Below are 20672 nucleotides of genomic sequence, written 5' to 3'. Positions count from 1 at the left end.
GTATTTAATATTAATATCATGAATGTTTTTTTAACTGCTTCTCCACTTGTAGAATTATAAGTTGCTTACCTGTAACTGTAGTTTCATGAGTAGTCACCTGTGAATTCATACATTTGGTATCTCTGCGCCTGCGCAGTACAACTTACGGAACCTTCTAGAAAGTAAAGAAACATTTAGCCCTCAGCTAGGCCCGCCCACCCCCCGAGTATATATAGCCCATGGGCGGGGCTAGCCGACAGTTCTCTTCAGCCGCAAGAGCAGCCAGAAGGCGTGGCATGATACTCGAGGGGAGGAAGGGCGGGTATGTACGAATTCACAGGTGACTACTCATGAAACTACAGTTACAGGTAAGCAACTTATAATTTCATGTCGTAGTCCCTGTGAATTGTACATTTGGTAGATTAGCGAGTTACTAGCCAAGGCTGGAGGGATCATGCCACCGCCGAGGAAAGCACCGCTCTACCAAATTCCATGTCTCTCTCTGGGATCGCGTCCACCTTGTAGTGTGACACAAAAGTCAAAGGGGATGACCAAACCGCCGCCCGACAGATTGCATCTAAGGCTACTCCTTTCAGGAAGGCCGTCAACGTTGCCACAGCCCTCGTGGAGTGACCCCTAACTTGTAGAGGTAAAGCCTTGTCTGCCAAGCGGTAGCAAAGGTGAATAGCTGAAACCACCCAGGAAGAAAACATCTGAGATGACAAGGGGAGACCCAACTTATCCTTACGATATTTAACAAACAGTCTAGGTGTCTTACGGATGTGAGCCGTCCTGTCCACATAAAACGCAAGGGCTCTGCATACATCGAGTAAATGCAAAGATCGTTCATGAGGTGTGGAAGGATCTTGAAAAAAACCCGGTATAATTATTTCTTGAGAATTATGAAAGTGAGTGGAAACCTTAGGCAAGAACGCCACGTCAGTATGCAAAACCGCCCTATCCCTGTGGAATCTAAGGTATGGAGGGTCCACCCGTAGGGCACATAACTCGCTAGAGCATCTAGCAGACGTTATAGCAACGAGGAAAGCAGTCTTCCATGACAGGAAAGAAAAATCAACCTTTGCCAATGGTTCAAAAGGAGGTTTTGAAAGATAAGATAGCACAACCTCCAAACTCCATGAAGGAGCGATCGGGGCCACAGTAGGCCGCACATTGGCAAAACCCTTTAGAAAGGTTTTGACCAACGGGTCAGTGAAACAGGACGGCAAACCAGACTTTCGTCGAAACCAAGAAATCACCGCTAAATAACATTTTAAAGAGGAGTGGGAGAGACCAGCGTCCGCTAGGGATACCAAAAAATCCAACACAACAGATATGGAGGCCTTGACAGGATCTGACCACTCAGAGTGAGCGAACGAACTAAATTTTGACCACTTGTAGACATAAGAGCGTTTCGTGAAATCCCGGTGAGCGGCTTCGAGAATTGCCAACACAGGAGCAGACAACGTTTCAGCTTGAACTAAGGGAGTGGTCTGAGTCTCCACGCTGTAAGTCTCAACTTGTGGACCTCTGGGTACAGAACCCGTTTGCCTTGCGACGTTAGCAGGTCCACTCTGTCGGGGAAGTGAAAGAACACTCCCCTCGCCATCTGTTGTAACGGAGAGAACCATGGTTGTTGAGGCCACCAGGGGGTTACCAAAATGCACTGAGCGACCTCCCTTTGTATTTTGGCCACCACCCTCAGGAGAAGGGGAAAGGGTGGAAACGCATAGAGGGGACGGGTTGACCAATCCTGGAGGAAAGCATCCCCTAGGCACCCTATCCTTGTTGAAGCTCGAGCTCAGGAGCAAAACATCGCACACTTCGTATTGGCCTGAGTCGCAAACAGGTCCACCTCCGGAGTACCCCACGCTTGGAAGGGTCTCAGAGCTTCTTGTGGGTTGAGGGACCATTCGTGATGGGTCAGCGGATTCCTGCTGAGCGAATCCGCCAACAGATTCTGTTCCCCCGAAAGGTGTGTTACAAGTAAGTGTATACCCCAATCTAGACACCACTCCCAGATTCGAATGGTCAAACTCAGCAGTGGGAGTGAGTGAGTACCGCCCTGTTTGTTGAGATAGTACATCACCGTGGTGTTGTCGGTGAGGATTTGTACTACTCGACCCCTTATGACCCTTTCGAATGACATCAACGCCCTCTCCACTGCGAGGAGTTCTAGGACGTTTATGTGAAGGGCGTTTTCTTATCCTTCCCAGGTGCCTTGAGTGATGAGACCTTGGGAATGTGCGCCCCATTCCATGAGTGAAGAATCCGTGGTGATCACTCGTGCAGGTATGGGTGGATGGAAAGGAAGCCCCACACAAACCCACGCCACATCCTGCCAACAGGAGAGGGATTGACGGACAGCAATAGGTAGCGTGAGCCAAACTGATGGGCTGTCCGTGATGGGGTTGAACGTTGAGACAAACCAATACTGGAGGGGCCTCATGCACAGCCTGGCATACGGTGTCACGGCCGTGGTGGACGCCATGTGTCCCAGGAGGATCTGCAACTGCTTGGCCATCACCTGCGGGGAACGCAAAGCCTGATGTACAAGGTCTTCCAGGTTGGCAAAGCGGTCTGCTGGGAGGAACGCTCTCTGGGCGACCGAGTCCAGGGTGGCTCTGATGAAGTTTATCCGTTGAGAAGGGACCAGGGAAGACTTGCCGAGGTTCACCACGAGGCCCAGGACTGGAGAAGGGATAGAACAGAGGAGATTTGGGTTTGAAGTTTGTCCCGTGACCTCAAGACGACTAGCCAATCGTCAATATAAGGGTATACCGTCACCCCTTGTGCGTAGGTAAGCCGCTACCACCGACAAGCACTTTGTGAAAACCCGTGGGGCTGTGGACAACCCGAATGGTAAGGTATTAAAACAATATGTGTGGGGGCCCACCATAAAGGCGAGGAACCTGCGGTGGTGGGGGGCAATCGATATGTGAAAGTATGCATCCCTGAGATCGATGGTGGCGAACTAAACACCCTCGGACAATAAAGGCAAAATGGAGGCAAGTGTAACCATCCGGAATCTTTTTGGCCGGATATATTTATTCAATTGTCTGAGGTCAAGGATGGGACACAGCCCACCTCCACGCTTGGAAACCAAAAAATATCTCGAAAAGAAACAGTACAAGAACATAGAAGAACTTAAAGGGGGTTATCGCCCCTTTTTGCAACAACATTTTAACTTCACCCAATAGGGGGTCCGAGGGTGGGGTGCAGCGAACATATCCCACCCTTGGTTGATCAAAAAACTCTATTTCGTAACCCTGGGCGATGATGGATAGCACCCATCTGTCAGTGGTGATGCTAGCCCATGCTTGGTAGAAGAAGGATAGCCTATCACCAAACTGATGAAGGGTTTCAGGAACATGTGATTCAACAATAGGAACAGGGTCCACTACAACTGGCAGGGACGCTTCAACTCGTTCAACATTAGTGCCTGAGACAAGAGCGTCAAAGGCGCTTCTTGGCTCCCCCTTGACTCTTGGTTTTGTTACCAAAGGCTTGGTTGCGGGGCCTTGGAAAGTAGGGATTTCTCCTCCCACCCTGGAATCTGAGGGAGCTATTGTTCCTGTTTCTGTAGGGACCCCCATAGGAATTTCCGTAATTCCTACGGGAATTAGAGGAAGGCAGGTTCCACCTCTGGCGCTGTTGAGTGTAGGGTTGCCAGACATAGCCAAATTTCCCCGCCGCCTGTCTCACGTCTTGCTTCTGCTTCAACCTGTCGTCAGTCTGAGGGTTAAAGAGACCCTCCTCGTGGAAAGGAAGGTCCTCTGCGAGGGCCTTCCCTTCCTCAGATAGGTTGGCAGCACGGAGCCACGCATGTCTCCGAATTGAGGTGGCGGTGGAGAAAAGGTTGCCTGCAGCTTCGGCCATATGCTTTGCAGAGTCTTTCTGCATCTTGGACAGAGCATGGGCCTCAGCTTGAAGCGCTCTGGGGAAGCGCTGTTGCTCTGCCGGTAGCATCTCAATGAATGGTAGGATTTGACCCCACAGAAAGGTTTGGTAACCGCTGGTATAAGTGGCGTAATGCGCCATTTGGGTGAATAACCCTGCAGTGGAATGCGCCTTTTTCCCTAAGGTATCTAGTTTCTTGCCCTCCCTGTCAGGGGGTGCCGTGAGTGAGCCCCTGGATCATTTGGTTTTTGCCACTTCGGCAACCACTGTGTTGGGTCGAGGGGGGTCGTGACCCATTTTGCCGAGGACACATCGATTTTGTAGAGTAGATCCAGCCTCCTGGGGACGGCTGGGACCAGAGAGGGGGGCGTATCAGCTACTTTTGCCAACTTCAATAGGTAAGGTAAGGTGGGCAAGGGGGAGGCTGGGGTTACAACCTGCTCATCTGAAGGGAACATGGGGTCCTCCACGTGCTCGGGAGGCTTGGGGGAGGGGATGCCTAGAGCCTTAATCAATCTATCGATGAGAGCAGCAAATTTATTGGCTTCAGCCGGGTATATATATATGAGGCATTCTCCCCACCCTCCTGTTGGGTTGGGTCATTAGTCTCTTGTTCTGAGTCAGAGGTGACCAGATCACCAGTCCCCTGCCCGGAAGGTCCCATGGGGGTAGAATCACCTTGAGGATGCGGTACTGGGACACTCAAAGCAGTAGAATTGTCCCGAAGGAGGCCACTCAGTGTGGAGGTATGTCCAGAGGGAGGAGGCTGAGAAACGTTCGACACAAAAGCAGCGCCACACGAGTTCAAATCAGCAGAGTTCAGCATGGGGGAAGGCCCGCAACCAAGGGCCCTTCCGAGGGTCGCTTGGGAGGAGGTTGAGGGTGCCTCCATCGGAGCCGAAGGTTGCACCACCGGAGCGACGAGGGCCCCTGTCAACGGGGGAGCTGGGACAGCAGGCAGCGGAACAGCTGGCAAAGGGGCCTGCACGAAAATCATTTGACCCGTTGGTCCCATCTGCCAAAAGCCTGGACAGGGTGCAGGGGTCACGGGTGGAGGTCCCCATCGGGGGGTTCTGGAGGATCTGGACCTCCTGTTCCTCCTCGAGTGTCCTGAGGAGGAGGAGGATGTTGAAGAGGAGGAGGTCGAGGAGGAGCGAGTGCGTGTCGAGATCTCACGCTCCTCCTTGAAGGCGACCTGGATCGCCTCGGTCTCCTGCTCCTTCGGTGCAGCGAACTCCGGGGCCAAGGCTGAGGAGGGGGCGCCGGCAGCGGCGCGATGGCAGGCTCAGCGGGTTCGAGATGTTCCCCTCCTTGGAGATCGGTCAGTGCGTCCTCGGCCCCCGAAGGGGTCGGGACGGCAGGAGCCTCCTGTTGGAGGGGAGGGAGCAGTGGAGGCGGAGGCGCCGGGATCGAGGGAGGCTCCATCGCTATCGATCCCAGCGGCGAGCTCCGAGCCCCGCCCAAGTGCGGGGGAGAAGAGAGTTGAGGCGCAGAGGTGGGCGGAGTTTGGGAGACCAGTTTGGCAGCCGGAACATGTGCAGCTCGTGGAGCTGATGTGGCCACCGCTGAAAGGGGGCTCAGCGCCAACAGCAGAGGGCGCCCAGCATCCGACCGAGCGTCGGGAAGCGGAAAAGGCGCAATTTCGCCGCCAGAGCCCGGCCGTCTTCCCGCTCTTTCTTTGGGAGTCTTTTCCTGAGCGGGGACTTGGCGGCCATCTTGCGCTCCTTGGGGTTTAGGCCTCTTGACCTTCTTCTTCGCCAGGCCAGTTGGAGCGATTAGAGGTAAGTTGGGCCGTTCTTTAGGCCGATCTCCAGTTTCGGGAGACATTAGAGCTCTCTCGTAAAGGGCCACCCTGAGTCTCGTGACCCTGTTCTTCCTCGTTTGAGAAGTGAATGAGGCGCAAATTTGATGGGCCTCGCCCAGGCAAGTCAAGCATAGAGAGTGCCCATCCGTATCCGGAAGGATGTTTGGGCACTTTTTAAAAGAATTGGTGGCCATTTCCAAGGCGCTGGGTCACTAAAACGGTCCGGGGTCGAAAAAACCTTGTGATCCTGAGCAGTAAGAGGGCTTAGCAAAGAGTTGTCAAAGTCAGTCCGAAGACAAAACTAGTCAATAAGTACGTGAGACGGAAGAGTTGTCAAAGATCAGTCCAAAGGTCAAAAAATGAGCAGTCAGTCCGTAGATCAATAGGAATTTCGAGCTAGAAGGTCCTCTAAGCTGCGAACACATGAGCGGAAAAAAGAGAACTGTCGGCTAGCCCCGCCCACGGGCTATATATACTTGGGGGGAGGGTGGGGGGGGGGGTGGGTGGGGGGGGGGGGTGGGTGGGCGGGCCTAGCTGAGGGCTAAATGTTTCTTTACTTTCTAGAAGGTTCCGTAAGTTGTACTGCGCAGGCGCAGAGATACCAAATGTACAATTCACAGGGACTACGACATGAAATTGGCTAATGCTGACTCAAGCCACATGGAGAGGCAACTAACAAATAAAACTCATGATAATAATAATAATACCGTTACCCGTATTTCTTCAATTGTACAATGCACCTTAATTCCAGCACACAAAAAACCCTGTAAGGTATCTCTGATTATAAGACATACTCATTTTTTGAGATGTTTATCAAGAGAAGAAAAATGAGTCTTAGAATAAATTACTATTAATAATAATAATAATAATAATAATAATAATAATACCACTCCCACCATAACCACCAGTACCTTTTGGAAAGAGTCTCTTAGTAATGGTAAAGGTTTCCCCTTGACATTCAGTTTAGTTGTGTCCGACTGTGGGGGGTGGTGCTCATTTCCATTTCTAAGCCAAAGAGCCGGCATTGTCCATAGATACCTCCAAGGTCATGTAATCAGCATGACTAGATGGAGAGCTGTGACCTTCCCACCAAAGCAGCACTTATTGATCTACTAAATTTGCATATTTTTGAACTGCTAGGTTGGCAGAAGCTGGGCCTAACAATGGGAGCTCACCCCACTCCCCAGATTTGAACTAGTGACCTTTCAGTCAGCAAGGTCAACAGCTCAGTGTTTTAACGTGCTGCATCTTTACAGCAGTTCATATTTCTGGCAAAGGCAGGGGCAAAGCGACTTGATGTCTTCTCTCAACCATTGTGGTTCAGTGTTCCTATAACTGTGGTCGAACCCTGGATGGAACTCACAGTCCCCAAATGCCAAATGGATGCCAAGCGGAGGGTACTCCAGTCCCAGCACTTCATCAAGACCCTTGTCCTTACCGGGTTGATGGTATTGACCAGCTTCCGGGGCTTGCTGAACTGCATGAGGCTCTCACGTAGGTTGTTCAGGGGGCCTTCCACCAGCACCTTCTGCTCCTTGTAGTAGTTGAGCAGGTGGTTCCAGAGGGGCTGCTTGGATAGGGCCTTGGGATTCCCCACAATGATGACACCATACCTGGAGGAGAGAAGGACTCAGGGTTTCGTTCCACGGTAGTACAAGGAGAGCATCATCTTCAGATTCATTAATGCTCAGATCCACCAAGTTGAACCCAAAAACATGGAGGGCTGACTGTACAGAGAACCATCTTCCAAGGCAAAAGAATTCATTTTTGGACTGGATTTTGGCATTAAGAAACCTGAACTTTCAACAAACCAGAGCTAGAAATGTAGTGTTCTGGTTTCTAAAATCCACAAGGCGAAGGGGAGTGAAAGAACATTGGCAGAATTCGGAGACAAAGCCTACCTTGCTCGGGTCAGAGCCACATTGAGGCGCCGGGGGTCGTTCAGAAAGCCAATGCCTTGGTGCTCATTGGCCCTGACGCAAGAGAGAATGATGAAGTCCTTCTCACGTCCTTGGAAAGCGTCCACGCTGGCAATTTCCACTTCCTGGGAAGAAAAGGGGAAAGGTGGGTTATCTTTTCATCATTCCACCGCAGTGTCTGATCTTCAGAATCAATGGACCAAAGAGCAACTATACCAGACCTTGCTGGGTCCTAATTAAAACTGTATCACTAACAGACATGAAATGGTTTCCAGTTTTTAGATTGTGTCCAGGAATCAAGGGACAAAGCAAAGCAAGCCGTCTTGAACAATTCTACCAACAAATTGAAAAAGGATAGCTTTGAAGTATAGCAAAGTACAAAGAGTCCTCGACAAATGTAATGTTTCCTACCTAGGAAAGGAGCAGCCGGTTTCCAGCCAACAAGGACAACCCTTAAAGGAAATTACTGTCGGAAATACTAAAAATTAACTAGGTATTATTGATTACAAAAATGTGAGTCAAGCACTGAAACAGTCAGTAGGCCAAAGCCTGTTAGAGTCAGTGGACCAAAGCTAGTGTCATCCTGAGGAGTGTGAGGTAAATCTCAGTATGAAAGGAGCCTTATGTGAGAAAGCTCCAGCGTGAGGGTGGCTGTGTGTAAAGCTACTTTGTATTTGTTTATTTGTCTACGGAAACCTTGCTGTTGTAAATAGTGCAACCATATTATTTTACTACAAAGAAAAGCCTCCTATGGAAGAGATACAATTGGTCTGTGTGTTTTTGTTCTTTTAATTACATTGGGCTGCTGCTGGGTTACTCTGCTGTGCATTTATGAGAAGGGTCTTTTGTTGATGAGCCCACTGGCCTAACAGTTACTTCTCTGTCATGAACCGGATTATTTTTTATTACCTTCCTTCTATTGCACTGGTGTAAAACCTGTGACTCTCTGGGTGTTTGGGATTTCAGCTCCCAGAATTCCTAGCCATTGGGCAAAATGGCAATAGGGGCTTCAGGAAGATGGAGGCCCAAACAGATGGAGAGACACAAGTTTGGCACCTATGATCTTTTGCTTTGCATCCCTAAACCTTACATGGGCAAGAAGGGCCTGAATTGGGACGTTGAATCTGTGATCCTTTTCTGAAGTTCAAAACACCTGGAGGACAAGAGGCTGGACTTCATTGCTGTAAACTATCATAGCCAAGAGGCCTCACCATTTTTCTTTTTGTCTTTATTGACCCTGCTCCAAAAATTAAAATACTTTATATACACTTCCATAACATATGGGTTCCTCATCAGGCAAATATCTTTTTAGTTTTTGGAGCAGGCTCACTACTTGCAGAGTTGGCTTTTGGTTTTCGGTTATGTTTTTGTTCGGCAAGTGAGCTTATTAACAAAAGACCCCCCTCATAAATATACAGCAAACTTATTAGCAGAAGTGTGACCCAGCACCAGTAGCCCAAAGTGATAAAATGAAAAAAAACACACACACACCAATGTTATCTCTTCCATGGGAAGCTTTTCTTTGTGGTAAAACAATATGGTTACACTATTTACAAGAACTAGGTTTCCATAACACAAATAAACAAATACATAGTAGCTTTACATGCCTTCACACTTCAACTTTCTCATACAAGACTTCTCTGACTGGCCAGCCACAATTCCAAGATTCCGAGATGACAAAGAGAGGAAAGGAAAAGGCCAGGGGCTCGGTCAGAAAATAACCAATACAGACCAAACTTGGCACACAGAGTCTGCAAGACCCACTCGACATCCTACTGCAGTTTGGAGGAGGATGAACCATGGATGATGGGACTTGCAGTATCATCACTCACATTCTGAGACCGCTGTTAACCTCATCCAATGACTGATCAGGACCAAACTTGGCACATAGTCCTCTCATGACCTACTTTACTTCTTGGTGTGGTTTGGCCGGGGATGGACCGTGGATTATGGGAATTGCAGTACCTTTGCTCAATTCTTGAGACCACTGCAACCCTCATCCAATTACCGATAAAGACCAAACTTGGCACACTGAGTCTCTATGGCGCATTCTACATCCTCGTGCAGATTGGAGGAGGATGCACCATGGACGATGGGACTTGCAATACCTGCACTCCTTTCCTAAGACCATTACAACTGCCAACAATGATGGATCAGGACCACAATTTATACAGAGAGCCCGCATGACCCACTCTACATCCTGGTGCGGTTTGGAAGAATTTGGCAATGGATCATGGGACTTGCAGTCACTTCACTCACTTCATGAGACCACTGAGACCCTCACCAATAACTGATCAAGACCAAACTTGGCACACATAGTCCCCATGACCCACTCTACATCCTGGTGCACTTCTGAGGAAGACTGACCATGGATGATGGGACTTCCAGTACCTCCATTCCCTTCCCAAGACTACTGCAACCCTAATCTAATGTCCAATCAAGAAAAAACTTGGCACACAGACCCACTCTACATACTACTGCAGTTTGGAGGAGGATGGACCATGGATGATGGGACTTGCAGTACATAAACTTACTTTGTGAAACTACTGCGACCGTGAACCAATGACTGATCAAGACCAAACTTGGCACACAGAGCCCCCATGACCCTATCTATATTTGTAGGAGAGTGGATCAAGGATGATGGGACTTGAAGTACCTTCATTCACTTACTGAAACCACTGCAACCCTTGCCAATGACTGATCAAGACCAAACTTAGCACACAGAGCCCCCATGACCCACTCTATATCCTGCTGCAGTTTGAAGGAGGATTGACTTTGGATGATGGGACTTGCAGTACCTTCACGCACTTACTGAAACCACTGCGACCCTGAACCAATGACTGATAAAGACCAAACTTGGCACACAGATCCCCTATGACCCTATCTGCATTCTGTTTCAGTTTGGAGGAGGGTGGATCATGGATGATGGGACTTGCAGTACCTTCACTCAATTACTGAAATCATTGCCATCCTCATCCAATGACTGATAAAAACCAAACTTGGCACAGAGCCCCCATAACCCACTCTGTATCCAGCTGCTGTTTGGAGGATATAGTTCCTTCAAGTATCTTCACTCATTTCCTGAAAACACTGCAGCCATTATCCAATGACCAATAAAGACCAAACTTGGCATCCAGAATTGCCATTACTCACTTTCTCAAATAACTTGGGCAGCTCTGGGTCCCAAGCTAGTTTTTAATATTTCTGACATATTTTATATGATACTGCTATCTATAGGGAAATGTCTGGCAAATCTCTCATGCAGAGGGGGAGGTAGTCTGTACCTGGTAAAGCTTGGTGTGCAAGGAGCCACTGAACTGCATGTACTGCACCAGATAGGAACGCTGCCCTTCGTATGGCGTGATGATCCCAATCTGGTCCGGCTTCGCCCCAGCCTTCAGCAACTTTGTGGTAATCTTCTCCACATTTGCAGCCTCTGTTCTGAATGGCAAAACAGGCAGGGAAGGATTATTATTATTATTCCTTAATTAATATGGCTTTTAGGACTCAATTTGGTAGAATTTTGAGAGGTACAGAGGGATAAATACACAAATGAGAGGGACAGATAGCACTCAGGCTGCATACAGGCTTGAATTAGAAACCATTGCAACCCTTTTTCTTTAGAAACTATCATGTCATGACAGCTCAGCAGGATGAATTGAACACACCTCTACGTTATTAAGGAAGGCAAGGAGGGAGAAATGTGAGGGACCTAGCAAGAAAGTCAACTGCAGGGATTCAGCAGGAATTTTTCTCTTAGAATTTTACCTGTTCAGGTACGAAGTTCCAGAGCTTGCAATCTCCTCTTGCCCTTGGGTCACATAGAAGAACATGGGCTTATCTGGCTGGGGCCACTGGAAGTCAAAGCCCTTCTTCACACGATCAACTGCAAGACACAAAACCGGTCGGTCAGGACAAGCTACTCTTTGCAAAGAACTTTCCTTGCCACCACTCTCCTCCCTCAAGCACAGCATCCCAAAATGGAACAAAGAGGGACTAACCATGAAGGTTTATCCTTGCCAAGGAGAGAAAGAGGGAGGCCAGGAATGGGCCAACTCCTCCCAACACTAAAACTTGATGTAAATTTGAAAAAAAAAATCTGTTCCTGCTCTGAAAATGTTATTTTCTGTTTAATTGTGCAATCCTTACTTTGAAAGTATCTGTTCTACTCCAAAAACTTTGTTTCTGTGACTGCTACAAACCAGGTTGGATTGGCTGAGACTCCGTGAGATATTCATTGAAAAACTAGAGCAACATATGTTGCAGGATGTTGCACAAAAACTAAGTTTTTGCAGTTTAATAAACATTTGCCATGTTTTTATGACAAAACCAATTAGGAAATTATATTGGTAACCCAGAAACAAAATATGAGTTACATTGAGCTGTCTATCTATTGCTGTTAGGCCAACAGACAACAATAACAATACAACATACACAAAAGACTTTGAAACAGCCAAAAACCAACTTACGAATGCCCTGAAAGATCTCTCCAGCTAATACAAATATAACCACCTGAAGCCTAACCCTGCTAAGACACAAGTGTGTGCTTTTCACCCTCATTACCCGGAAAGGCCAAGAGCTTGAACACTGTTCCCACCCTAAATATCTTGGTGTCACCTTAGATCGAATACTAACATTTAGGAAACACCATGCAAACTCCAAGCTCAAAGTAGCACAAAATAACATCCTGCAGAAACTTACCGATAGCGCATTGGATGCAGACCCAACACAAGAATATCAGCCCTGGCTTTTTCTTTCTCAACTGCTGAGTATGCCTGCCCTGTTTGGCACAAGTCTGCTCACACGAAGCAGATGAATATAGCACTGAATGAAACATGCAGAATAATCATAAGATGTCTCAAAGTATGGGTTACTTACCTGTAACCATGTTTCTCCGAGTGGTCACCTGTAAATTCGCACATATGGTATTCTCTGCACCTGAAAAGACAGCTTTGGAATCTTCTAGATTCCCCTCAAGCCCCCCCCCCCCCCCGCACCTTCCTTGGCTACATGCCTGGATGGTGGGCATCATGCCACTGCAGAGAAGAGGACTGCCCTTCCAAATGCAGGGTCTCTATTGGCGAAAACATCCATTTGTAGTGAGAGATGAAAATGAGCAGCATGGACCAGGTAGCGGCATGGCAAACTGCGTGCAGCGATACACTCCTCAGGAAAACCGTAGATTTAGACATTGACCTAGTGGAGTGACCCTTCACTGGCTGAGGGGGATCTCAGCCTGCTTGTTGATATGCCAAATGGATCATAGACACAATCCAAGATGATAAGCATTGAGAAGATACTGGAAGGCCACTGGCTTTCTTCCGGTACTTAACAAATAGTCTGTAGGATTTCCTTATTCCTGCAGTCCTGTCAACATAAAAGACTAGGGCCTTACGAACATCTAGTAAATGAAGGGTATGTTCTAATAGTGTGGAAGGGTTTTGAAAGAAGGTTGGCAACACTAATTCCTGGGACATGCAAAATCTAGATGCCACCTTAGGCAGAAATGCAATGTCGGTGCAAAGTACAACCTTATCCTATGGAAGCGGATGTATGGCTCATCTGACCTAAGGACACAAAGTTCACTAGTATGCCTAGCTGAGATAACAGCTACCAAAAATGCTGTTTTCCAAAAAAGGTAGGGCATGTCAGCTGTTTCTTCCAGCAATTTTCACCCCAGCTTTGCATTCCTCAAGCCCCGCACATGTGGCCAACGGCTCAAAGGGGGACTTGGTTAAAGCGGGGAGAACTAATTACAGACGCCATGCTGGAACAACTGGAGCAACTAGAGGTTTAATATTTTCAAGCCCTCTAAAGAAAAGTTTCACCAATGGATCAGAAAAACAAAAAGGAAGACCTGATCTTCTCCTATAACAGGAGACAGCCGCTAAATAACACTTCAAGGAGGACAATGTAAGTCCAGCTTCTGAGAGGAACACTAAATAATTCATAACTATTTATTTATTTATTTACGACATTTATAGCCCAACTGGACTGGAATGCCAAGGTGGGAAGTCAAATGACAACTGGGATCACAGGCAAGCATGGTCTGGGAGAACAAAATGTAGCGGGATGCAGGCTGATAGAATTTTGCCAGGAAAACTCACTGTGTATAACGAATACTCTCTTCCAACAACCTAAAAGACAGCTTTATACATGGACCTCACCAGATGGTCAACACCGAAATCAGATTGACTACATCCTTTGCAGCCAAAGGTGGCGGACATCCATCCAGTCAGTGAAAACAAGACCTGGGGCTGACTGTAGCTCAGATCACAAACTTCTTATTGCTCAGTTTAGAATAAAACTAAAGAGATCAGGGAAAATACACAGACCAGTTAGATATGATCTCACTAACATTCCTAGCGAATATACAGTGGAAGTGAAGAACAGATTTGAAGGACTAGATTTAGTAAACAGAGTCCCAGAAGAACTATGGACAGAAGTCCGCGACATTGTTCAGGAGGTGGCAACAAAGTACGTCCCAAAGAAAAAGAAAACCAAGAAGGCAAAACGGTTGTCTGCTGAGACACTGGAAGCAGCCCAAGAAAGGAGGAAAGCAAAAGGAAACAGTGATAAGGGGAGATATGCCCAGTTAGATGCGCAATTCCAGAGGTTAGCCAGAAGGGATAAGGAACTATTTTTAAATAAGCAATGCATGGAAGTGGAAGAAGACAACAGAATAGGAAGGACAAGAGACCTCTTCCAGAAAATTAGAAACATTGGAGGTAAATTTCAGGCAAAAATGGGTATGATAAGAAACAAAGATGGTAGGCAAAGCTGAAGAGATCAAGAGAAGGTGGCGAGACTATACAGAAGATCTGTATAGGAAGGATAATAATATCGAGGATAGTTTTGATGGTGTGGTGAATGAATTAGAACCAGACATCCTGAAGAGTGAGGTTGAATGGGCCTTAAGAAGCATTGCTAACAACAAGGTAGCAGGAGACGACGGGATCCCAGCTGAACTGTTTAAAATCTTAAAAGATGATGCTGTCAAGGTGATGCATGCCATATGCCAGCAAATATGGAAAACACAAGAATGGCCATCAGACTGGAAAAAAATCAACTTATATCCCCATACCAAAAAAGGGAAATGCGAAAGACTGCTCAAACTTCCGTACAGTGGCCCTTATTTCTCATGTTAGTAAGGTAATGCTCAAGATCCTGCAAGGAAGACTCCAGCAATACATGGAGCGAGAGTTGCCAGATGTTCAAGCTGGGTTTAGAAAAGGCAGAGGAACGAGTTTCAGAAAAACATCTATTTCTGCTTCATTGACTATTCTAAAGCCTTTGACTGTGTGGATCATAATAAATTGTGGCAAGTTCTTGGTGGGATGGGCATACCAAGCCACCTTGTCTCTCTCCTGAGGAATCTGTACAAGGACCAAGTAGCAACAGTCAGAACTGACCACGGAACAGACCGGTTCAAAATTGGGAAAAGCGTACGGCAAGGCTGCATACTCTCACCCAACCTTTTTAACTTGTATGCAGAACACATAATGCGATGTGTGGGGCTTGAGGAATGCAAAGCTGGGGTGAAAATTGCTGGAAGAAACATTAACAACCTCAGATATGCAGATGACATCACTTTGATGGCCGAAAGTGAGGAGGACCTGAGGGGCCTTCTAATCATAGAATCATAGAATCAAAGAGTTGGAAGAGACCTCATGGGCCATCCAGTCCAACCCCCTGCCAAGAAGCAGGAATATTGCACTCAAATCACCCCTGACAGATGGCCATCCAGCCTCTGTTTAAAAGCTTCCAAAGAAGGAGCCTCCACCAATCTCCGGGGCAGAGAGTTCTACTGCTGAACGAGTCAGGAAGTTCCTCACAGTCAGGAAGTTCTTCCTCAAGTTCAGATGGAGGTGAAATCAAGGTGAAAGAAGAAAGCTCAAAAGCCGGGTTGCAGTTAAACGTCAAAAAAACCAAGATTATGGCAACAAGAATGATTGACAACTGGAAAATAGAGGGAGAAAATGTGGAGGCCGTGACAGACTTTGTATTTCTAGGTGCAAAGGTTACGCCAGATGCAGACTGTGGCCAGGAAATCAGAAGACGCTTACTTCTTGGGAGGAGAGCAATGTCCAGTCTCAATAAAATAGTAAACAGTAGAGACATCAGACTGGCAACAAAGATCCACCTAGTCAAAGCCATGGTATTCCCTGTAGTAACCTACGGATGTGAGAGCTGGACCTTAGGGAAGGCTGAGCGAAGGAAGATAGATGCTTTTGAACTGTGGTGTTGGAGGAAAGTTCTGAGAGTGCCTTGGATTGCGAGAAGATCCAACCAGTCCATCCTCCAGGAAATAAAGCCCGACTGCTCATTGGAGGGAAGGATACTAGAGACAAAGTTACTTTGGCCACATCATGAGGAGACAGCAAAGCCTAGAGAAGACAATTATGCTGGGGAAAGTGGAAGGTAAAAGGAAGAGGGGCCGACCAAGGGCAAGATGGATGGATGGCATCCTTGAAGTGACTGGACTGACCTTGAAGGAGCTGGGGGTGGTGATGGCTGGCAGGGAGCTCTGGTGTGGGCTGGTCCATGAGGTCACGAAGAGTTGGAGACGACTAAACAAATGAACAACAACATAGCCCAACTTTCTCAACCATACGGCGACTCAAAGCAGGTTACAGATTGGCATGATTTGATGCCATGCATACATAAAAGTGAGGTTAAAAAACAATCAACATAACAATATTAATATATATATATAAGCCATTAAAATATGTAGTCATCAGTGTCATCTGGTTAAAATGGTTTTCTAGTAACATCGTCTGGCCATTCTATGTTCGCCATTCAAAGTTTAATATTATCTAATCCTCTGCATTCTCAAAAGCTTTTACCTTTTTTTTTTGAAAAGTCAAGAGGGAGGGAGATGATCAAAGATCCCTAGGGAGGAAGTTCCATAATTGGGGGGTCACCACTGAGAAGGCCCTGTCCCTCATCCCTGTGGGATTGAGAACACCCCCCCCCCCCAGACGATCTTAAGCTTCTAGATGATTCATAAGGAGAGATACGTTTGGACAGGTAAGCTGGGCCAGAACTGTTTAGGGTAGGGGCTCTCATTGGGTCTCAACCTTTCTGAACTGACTTTGAGAACCGAGACCATTTGTAGATATAAGACTATTTAGTGGAGACCCTATGGGCCACTTCCAGTGTTGTTACAACTGGTTTGGTTTCATTCGAATGAGTGCACCAAGAAGGAAGAGAACGGAGACAGCAAATCGATTTCCAGGTCTTTACTATTTTGCAAAGATAGGGTGAACAGCTTACAAAGGACTGTCACACTTTGAAGTCTCAATTGCATCAGTATTTATAGCATAAAATCAACTTTCCCGCCCATGCGCCCATGATGTCTGACATTTACTCAGTACAATCATTAACAGGTGTTCAAATACACAGTTGCCAAGAACATCTTTATCAAATCTGGCAAACACTTTGTGAACTCAACATCTGCCAATTTATATAACATTTTCCATTAGGTGACTCTTAAAGTTCAAATCCTTAAATCTCTATTTGAATTATAACTTCCATATGCTTATAACATAAGATTTAATCAAGGCAATCTTCTTTAGTTAATTCAGCCTTTAAAAGTTCATTACTCATTTCTTAATATGAGAATCACAAAGGAATCAATAGAAATGTTGCTTTCAGAAAATGCTTGCTATTTACATGAAGTAATCAGAAGATGCCACTCTCTCACTATATGACCTTAGATGTTCCAAGTCATGTTGACAGAGTTGGATCGATAATATTGATCTCTTAATTTTGCCAAATTCCTCTGTTGGCCACCTTATCTAAGTAAACACTAGGCCTGTCCGTTTTCGTTCGTTAATTCGTTATTTCGTAATTAAATCGTTATTTTTACCATATCCGACGCGATTTCAAAACATATTTTCAAACCCGGAAGGGTTTAAAAATATCGAAACAGCAGCCCCATATATTTTACGAGCTTCAGCTCGTGTCGTTAATGGGATGGAGGCTGCTGTGCTGACTGAGTGCTGCTGCTGGTGCCTGGGAGCCAATCCGGCGCTCCCAAGCACCCCAGCAGTGCACCGTGGCAGGAGCCGTAGCCAATTGGATGGCGCGTGCGCGCTCACCCTTACAACCGGCCTCCGCGCGCCATCCAATCGGCTCCGGCTCCTGCGCCCCCCCCTCCTCCTCCTCCTCCCAGCTGTGTTGCAGGAAGTGCTAGGAGGAGGAGGAGGAGGAGGAGGAGGAGGAGGGCGCAGGAGCCGGAGCCGGATGGCGCGCGGAGGCCGGTTGTAAGGGTGAGCGCACGCGTGCCATCCAATCGGCTCCGGCTCCTGCGCCCTCCTCCTCCTCCTCCTCCTAGCACTTCCTGCAACACAGCTGGGAGGAGGAGGAGGAGGAGGAGGGCGCAGGAGCCGGAGCCGATTGGATGGCGCGCGCGCGCTCACCCTTACAACCGGCCTCCGCGCGCCATCCGGCTCCGGCTCCTGCGGCCTCCTCCTCCTCCTCCTCCCAGCTGTGTTGCAGGAAGTGTCAGGAGGAGGAGGAGGAGGAGGAGGAGGGCGCAGGAGCCGGAGCCGATTAGATGGCGCGCGCGCGCTCATCCGAGGAGGAGGAGGAGGAGGCCGCAGGAGCCGGAGCCGGATGGCGCGCGGAGGCCGGTTGTGTGAGTTTTCAGGGCTGTATGTATGACCATGTTCCAGAAGCATTCTCTCCTGACATTTTGCCCACATCTATGGCAGGCATCCTCAGAGGTCTGTTGGAAACTAGGCAAATGGAGTTATCTAATATCTATGGAATGTCCAGGGTGGGAGAAATGAAAGCCATTCAATGCTAATCAAGGTGACCATTACTGCAACATTCACACTTACAAAATGTTTTGTAAATATTAACGAAATTTCGTAAATAACAAAACATTTTTTTGGAAAGTTTTGTAAATATTTTAAATATCGAAACAAAAAAACACCCCAATTACAAATCGATTTTAGAAACAAATTTTTTCTTGATCAAACAGGCCTAGTAAACACTACCTAGAACAAACAGCCTTTGCATTTTCACTGGAAAATCAATATCGGCTGTTTTCACTGAAACTCTTTCACAGAGCTGAAAGTCATTCCATAGAGAAATGCCTATTCTTTTCTTTTGAAGACCCAGGTAGGTTTATATTTTAATTATGAATTATTGTATTTTTAATATTATTATATTTTCTCCTAACTGCTCCTACACTTTAAGTTCAGAGACCACTCATGGTGAGTGAGTGGGGTTCTGCTGTGTGTCTGCTAGAACATTTTCTTCCCTGGAAAGATGGACGGTGACCAGATGAATGTTTCTGTTTATGCACCAGTTCAAGACCCTATGGGTTATATCCAAGAGGGGGAGAGAGTGTGTTCCTTCCTGCTTGTTTATATAATACATTACTGTAGTGTTGCCTGTGACCAATTGCACTACATTGTTTGTGAGGATGAGTTCAAAAGCTTTTAGGGCCTTTTCTACTGCCAGAAGCTCTAAAAGATTTATGTGCAAGGCGGTCTCTGTGGCCGACCAGGAGCCACATGTCATAAGGCCCTCCAAGTGTGCTCCCCACCTCTTGAGGGAGGAATCTGTAGTTACCATCTTGGATGGGCTGGGCTGATAAAAAGACAGGCCCACCAAAGGAGAGAATGACAGACATCCTGTGTCATTGTAAGCCACATATGGGGGTTGTCCAAAAGGAGGTTAAAAACAGAAAGGAACCAAGCCTGAAGGGACTGAAGGTAAAGCCTGGCATAAGGCATGACCGAAGTGGTAGAGCCCATATGGCCCAATAGAATCTGAATGTGTTTGATTGAAATCCTGTCTGACTGGATGGCCTGATGAATCAAAGTCAGTAAGGCCACAAAACTGTCATTTGGTAAGTAGGCCCTCTGTACTTCTGAGCCCAGAACAGCTCCATGCCAACTGGATTTGGCATGAGATTTGCAAATGAGATTTCTCCAGATGCACAATGAGACCTAGAGACTGGAGGAGAAAAAGTGTAGAATATGGGCCTCCATGTGGTCACGTTAATTCATGGCTAAATGCCAGTCATCGATATACAGATATACCGTAATGCCCTTGGTGCATAGGTGAGCTGCTCCTGCAGCCATACATTTGGTGAAAACTCATGGGGCAGTTGTGAGGCCATATGGCAACACCTTAAAGCAAAAAGTCTGATCCACAATTAAGAAGGAAAGGAACTTTCTGTGGCACATAGCCACCAAAATGTAGAAATAAGTGCCTTTTAAATCAATTGTTGCAAACCTGACATTTTTATTCAACAAGGGGAGAACTGAAGCAAGGGAGACCATGCGAAATTTCCTAGAATGAATGTACTAGTTTATGCCGCTAAGGTCTAAAATGGTATGCTGTCCACCATCTCACCTTGGTACCAAAAAATGAGAGAAGTAACACTCTGAAAGGAGGGATAAGTGCAAGGGGGAAATTGCCCCTTTGCAAAGTAGAGTCTTGACCTCCTCCGGGGGGGGGGGGGGGGAGGAGTGGTGACTCTATGATGATTTCTTAGACTAGGGGCTGTCTAAGAAATTCAATAAAGTAAACAGATTTGATTATTTGAAGCACCCAAGCATCAGAGGTTATTTGTGATAAAGCCTCAAAAAAGGGAGCTAACCAATTAGCAAACATGTGGGAGCAAGAATAATCTTGAAGGGCATCCCCTAACTTGATAGAAACCTGAAACAGGAGCATTAGCAAAGGAGCTACTTTGATCAACAGGGTCTAAGGATAACTCACACAAAGTAGCCCCTGAGACACCAAAGGCGCCATTTGTATCCCCCCCCCCCCCCCCGTGAGTGTGTGGCTTTGGATTGGTAAGGTTAGAAACTATTTTTTATGCCATAAGGCTGCTTCAAGCCAGCCTGGATTCTAATGGGGCCAGCATTTCTAGATGTAGCTCCCTTATTAAAGATATTACTGAAATTCTTCAGGTAAAATGGGGCAGGAGGCTGCCAGCGAGATCTCTGCTCGTAGTACAGCTGTCATACCAAATTTGTGCACCACTTGGTGCACTTCCTGAGTATGTTTTAGCTGGACTGAAAAGACCTTCCTCATGTATTTGC

At 47.0% G+C, this 20672-nt stretch overlaps 1 protein-coding gene across 9 annotated transcripts in view; it reads right to left on the bottom strand.

Annotated features, from left to right (window-relative positions):
* LOC137095328 (regulator of nonsense transcripts 1-like) overlaps positions 1 to 20672 on the bottom strand; it is a 479058-nt gene that overhangs the window by 148698 nt on the left and 309688 nt on the right. For all 9 annotated transcript variants that reach the window (XR_010908826.1, XM_067461836.1, XM_067461837.1 and 6 more), the window contains exons 16-19: positions 11371 to 11488; positions 10887 to 11043; positions 7585 to 7727; positions 7122 to 7296 (exon numbers count right to left, since the gene is read on the bottom strand). Coding sequence is in view for 8 of the 9 variants with exons in the window: in XM_067461836.1 (XP_067317937.1) it covers positions 7122 to 7296; positions 7585 to 7727; positions 10887 to 11043; positions 11371 to 11488 (593 nt within the window). In the remaining variant the exon portion in view is untranslated. The remainder of the gene's footprint in view (positions 1 to 7121; positions 7297 to 7584; positions 7728 to 10886; positions 11044 to 11370; positions 11489 to 20672) is intronic.

This window comes from Anolis sagrei, chromosome Y, assembly GCF_037176765.1.
Source record: "Anolis sagrei isolate rAnoSag1 chromosome Y, rAnoSag1.mat, whole genome shotgun sequence".
NCBI classification, from domain to species: Eukaryota; Metazoa; Chordata; class Lepidosauria; order Squamata; family Dactyloidae; genus Anolis; species Anolis sagrei.
Note: the sequence above shows the minus strand (reverse complement) of the source record. Positions and strands in the feature narration are given on the sequence as shown.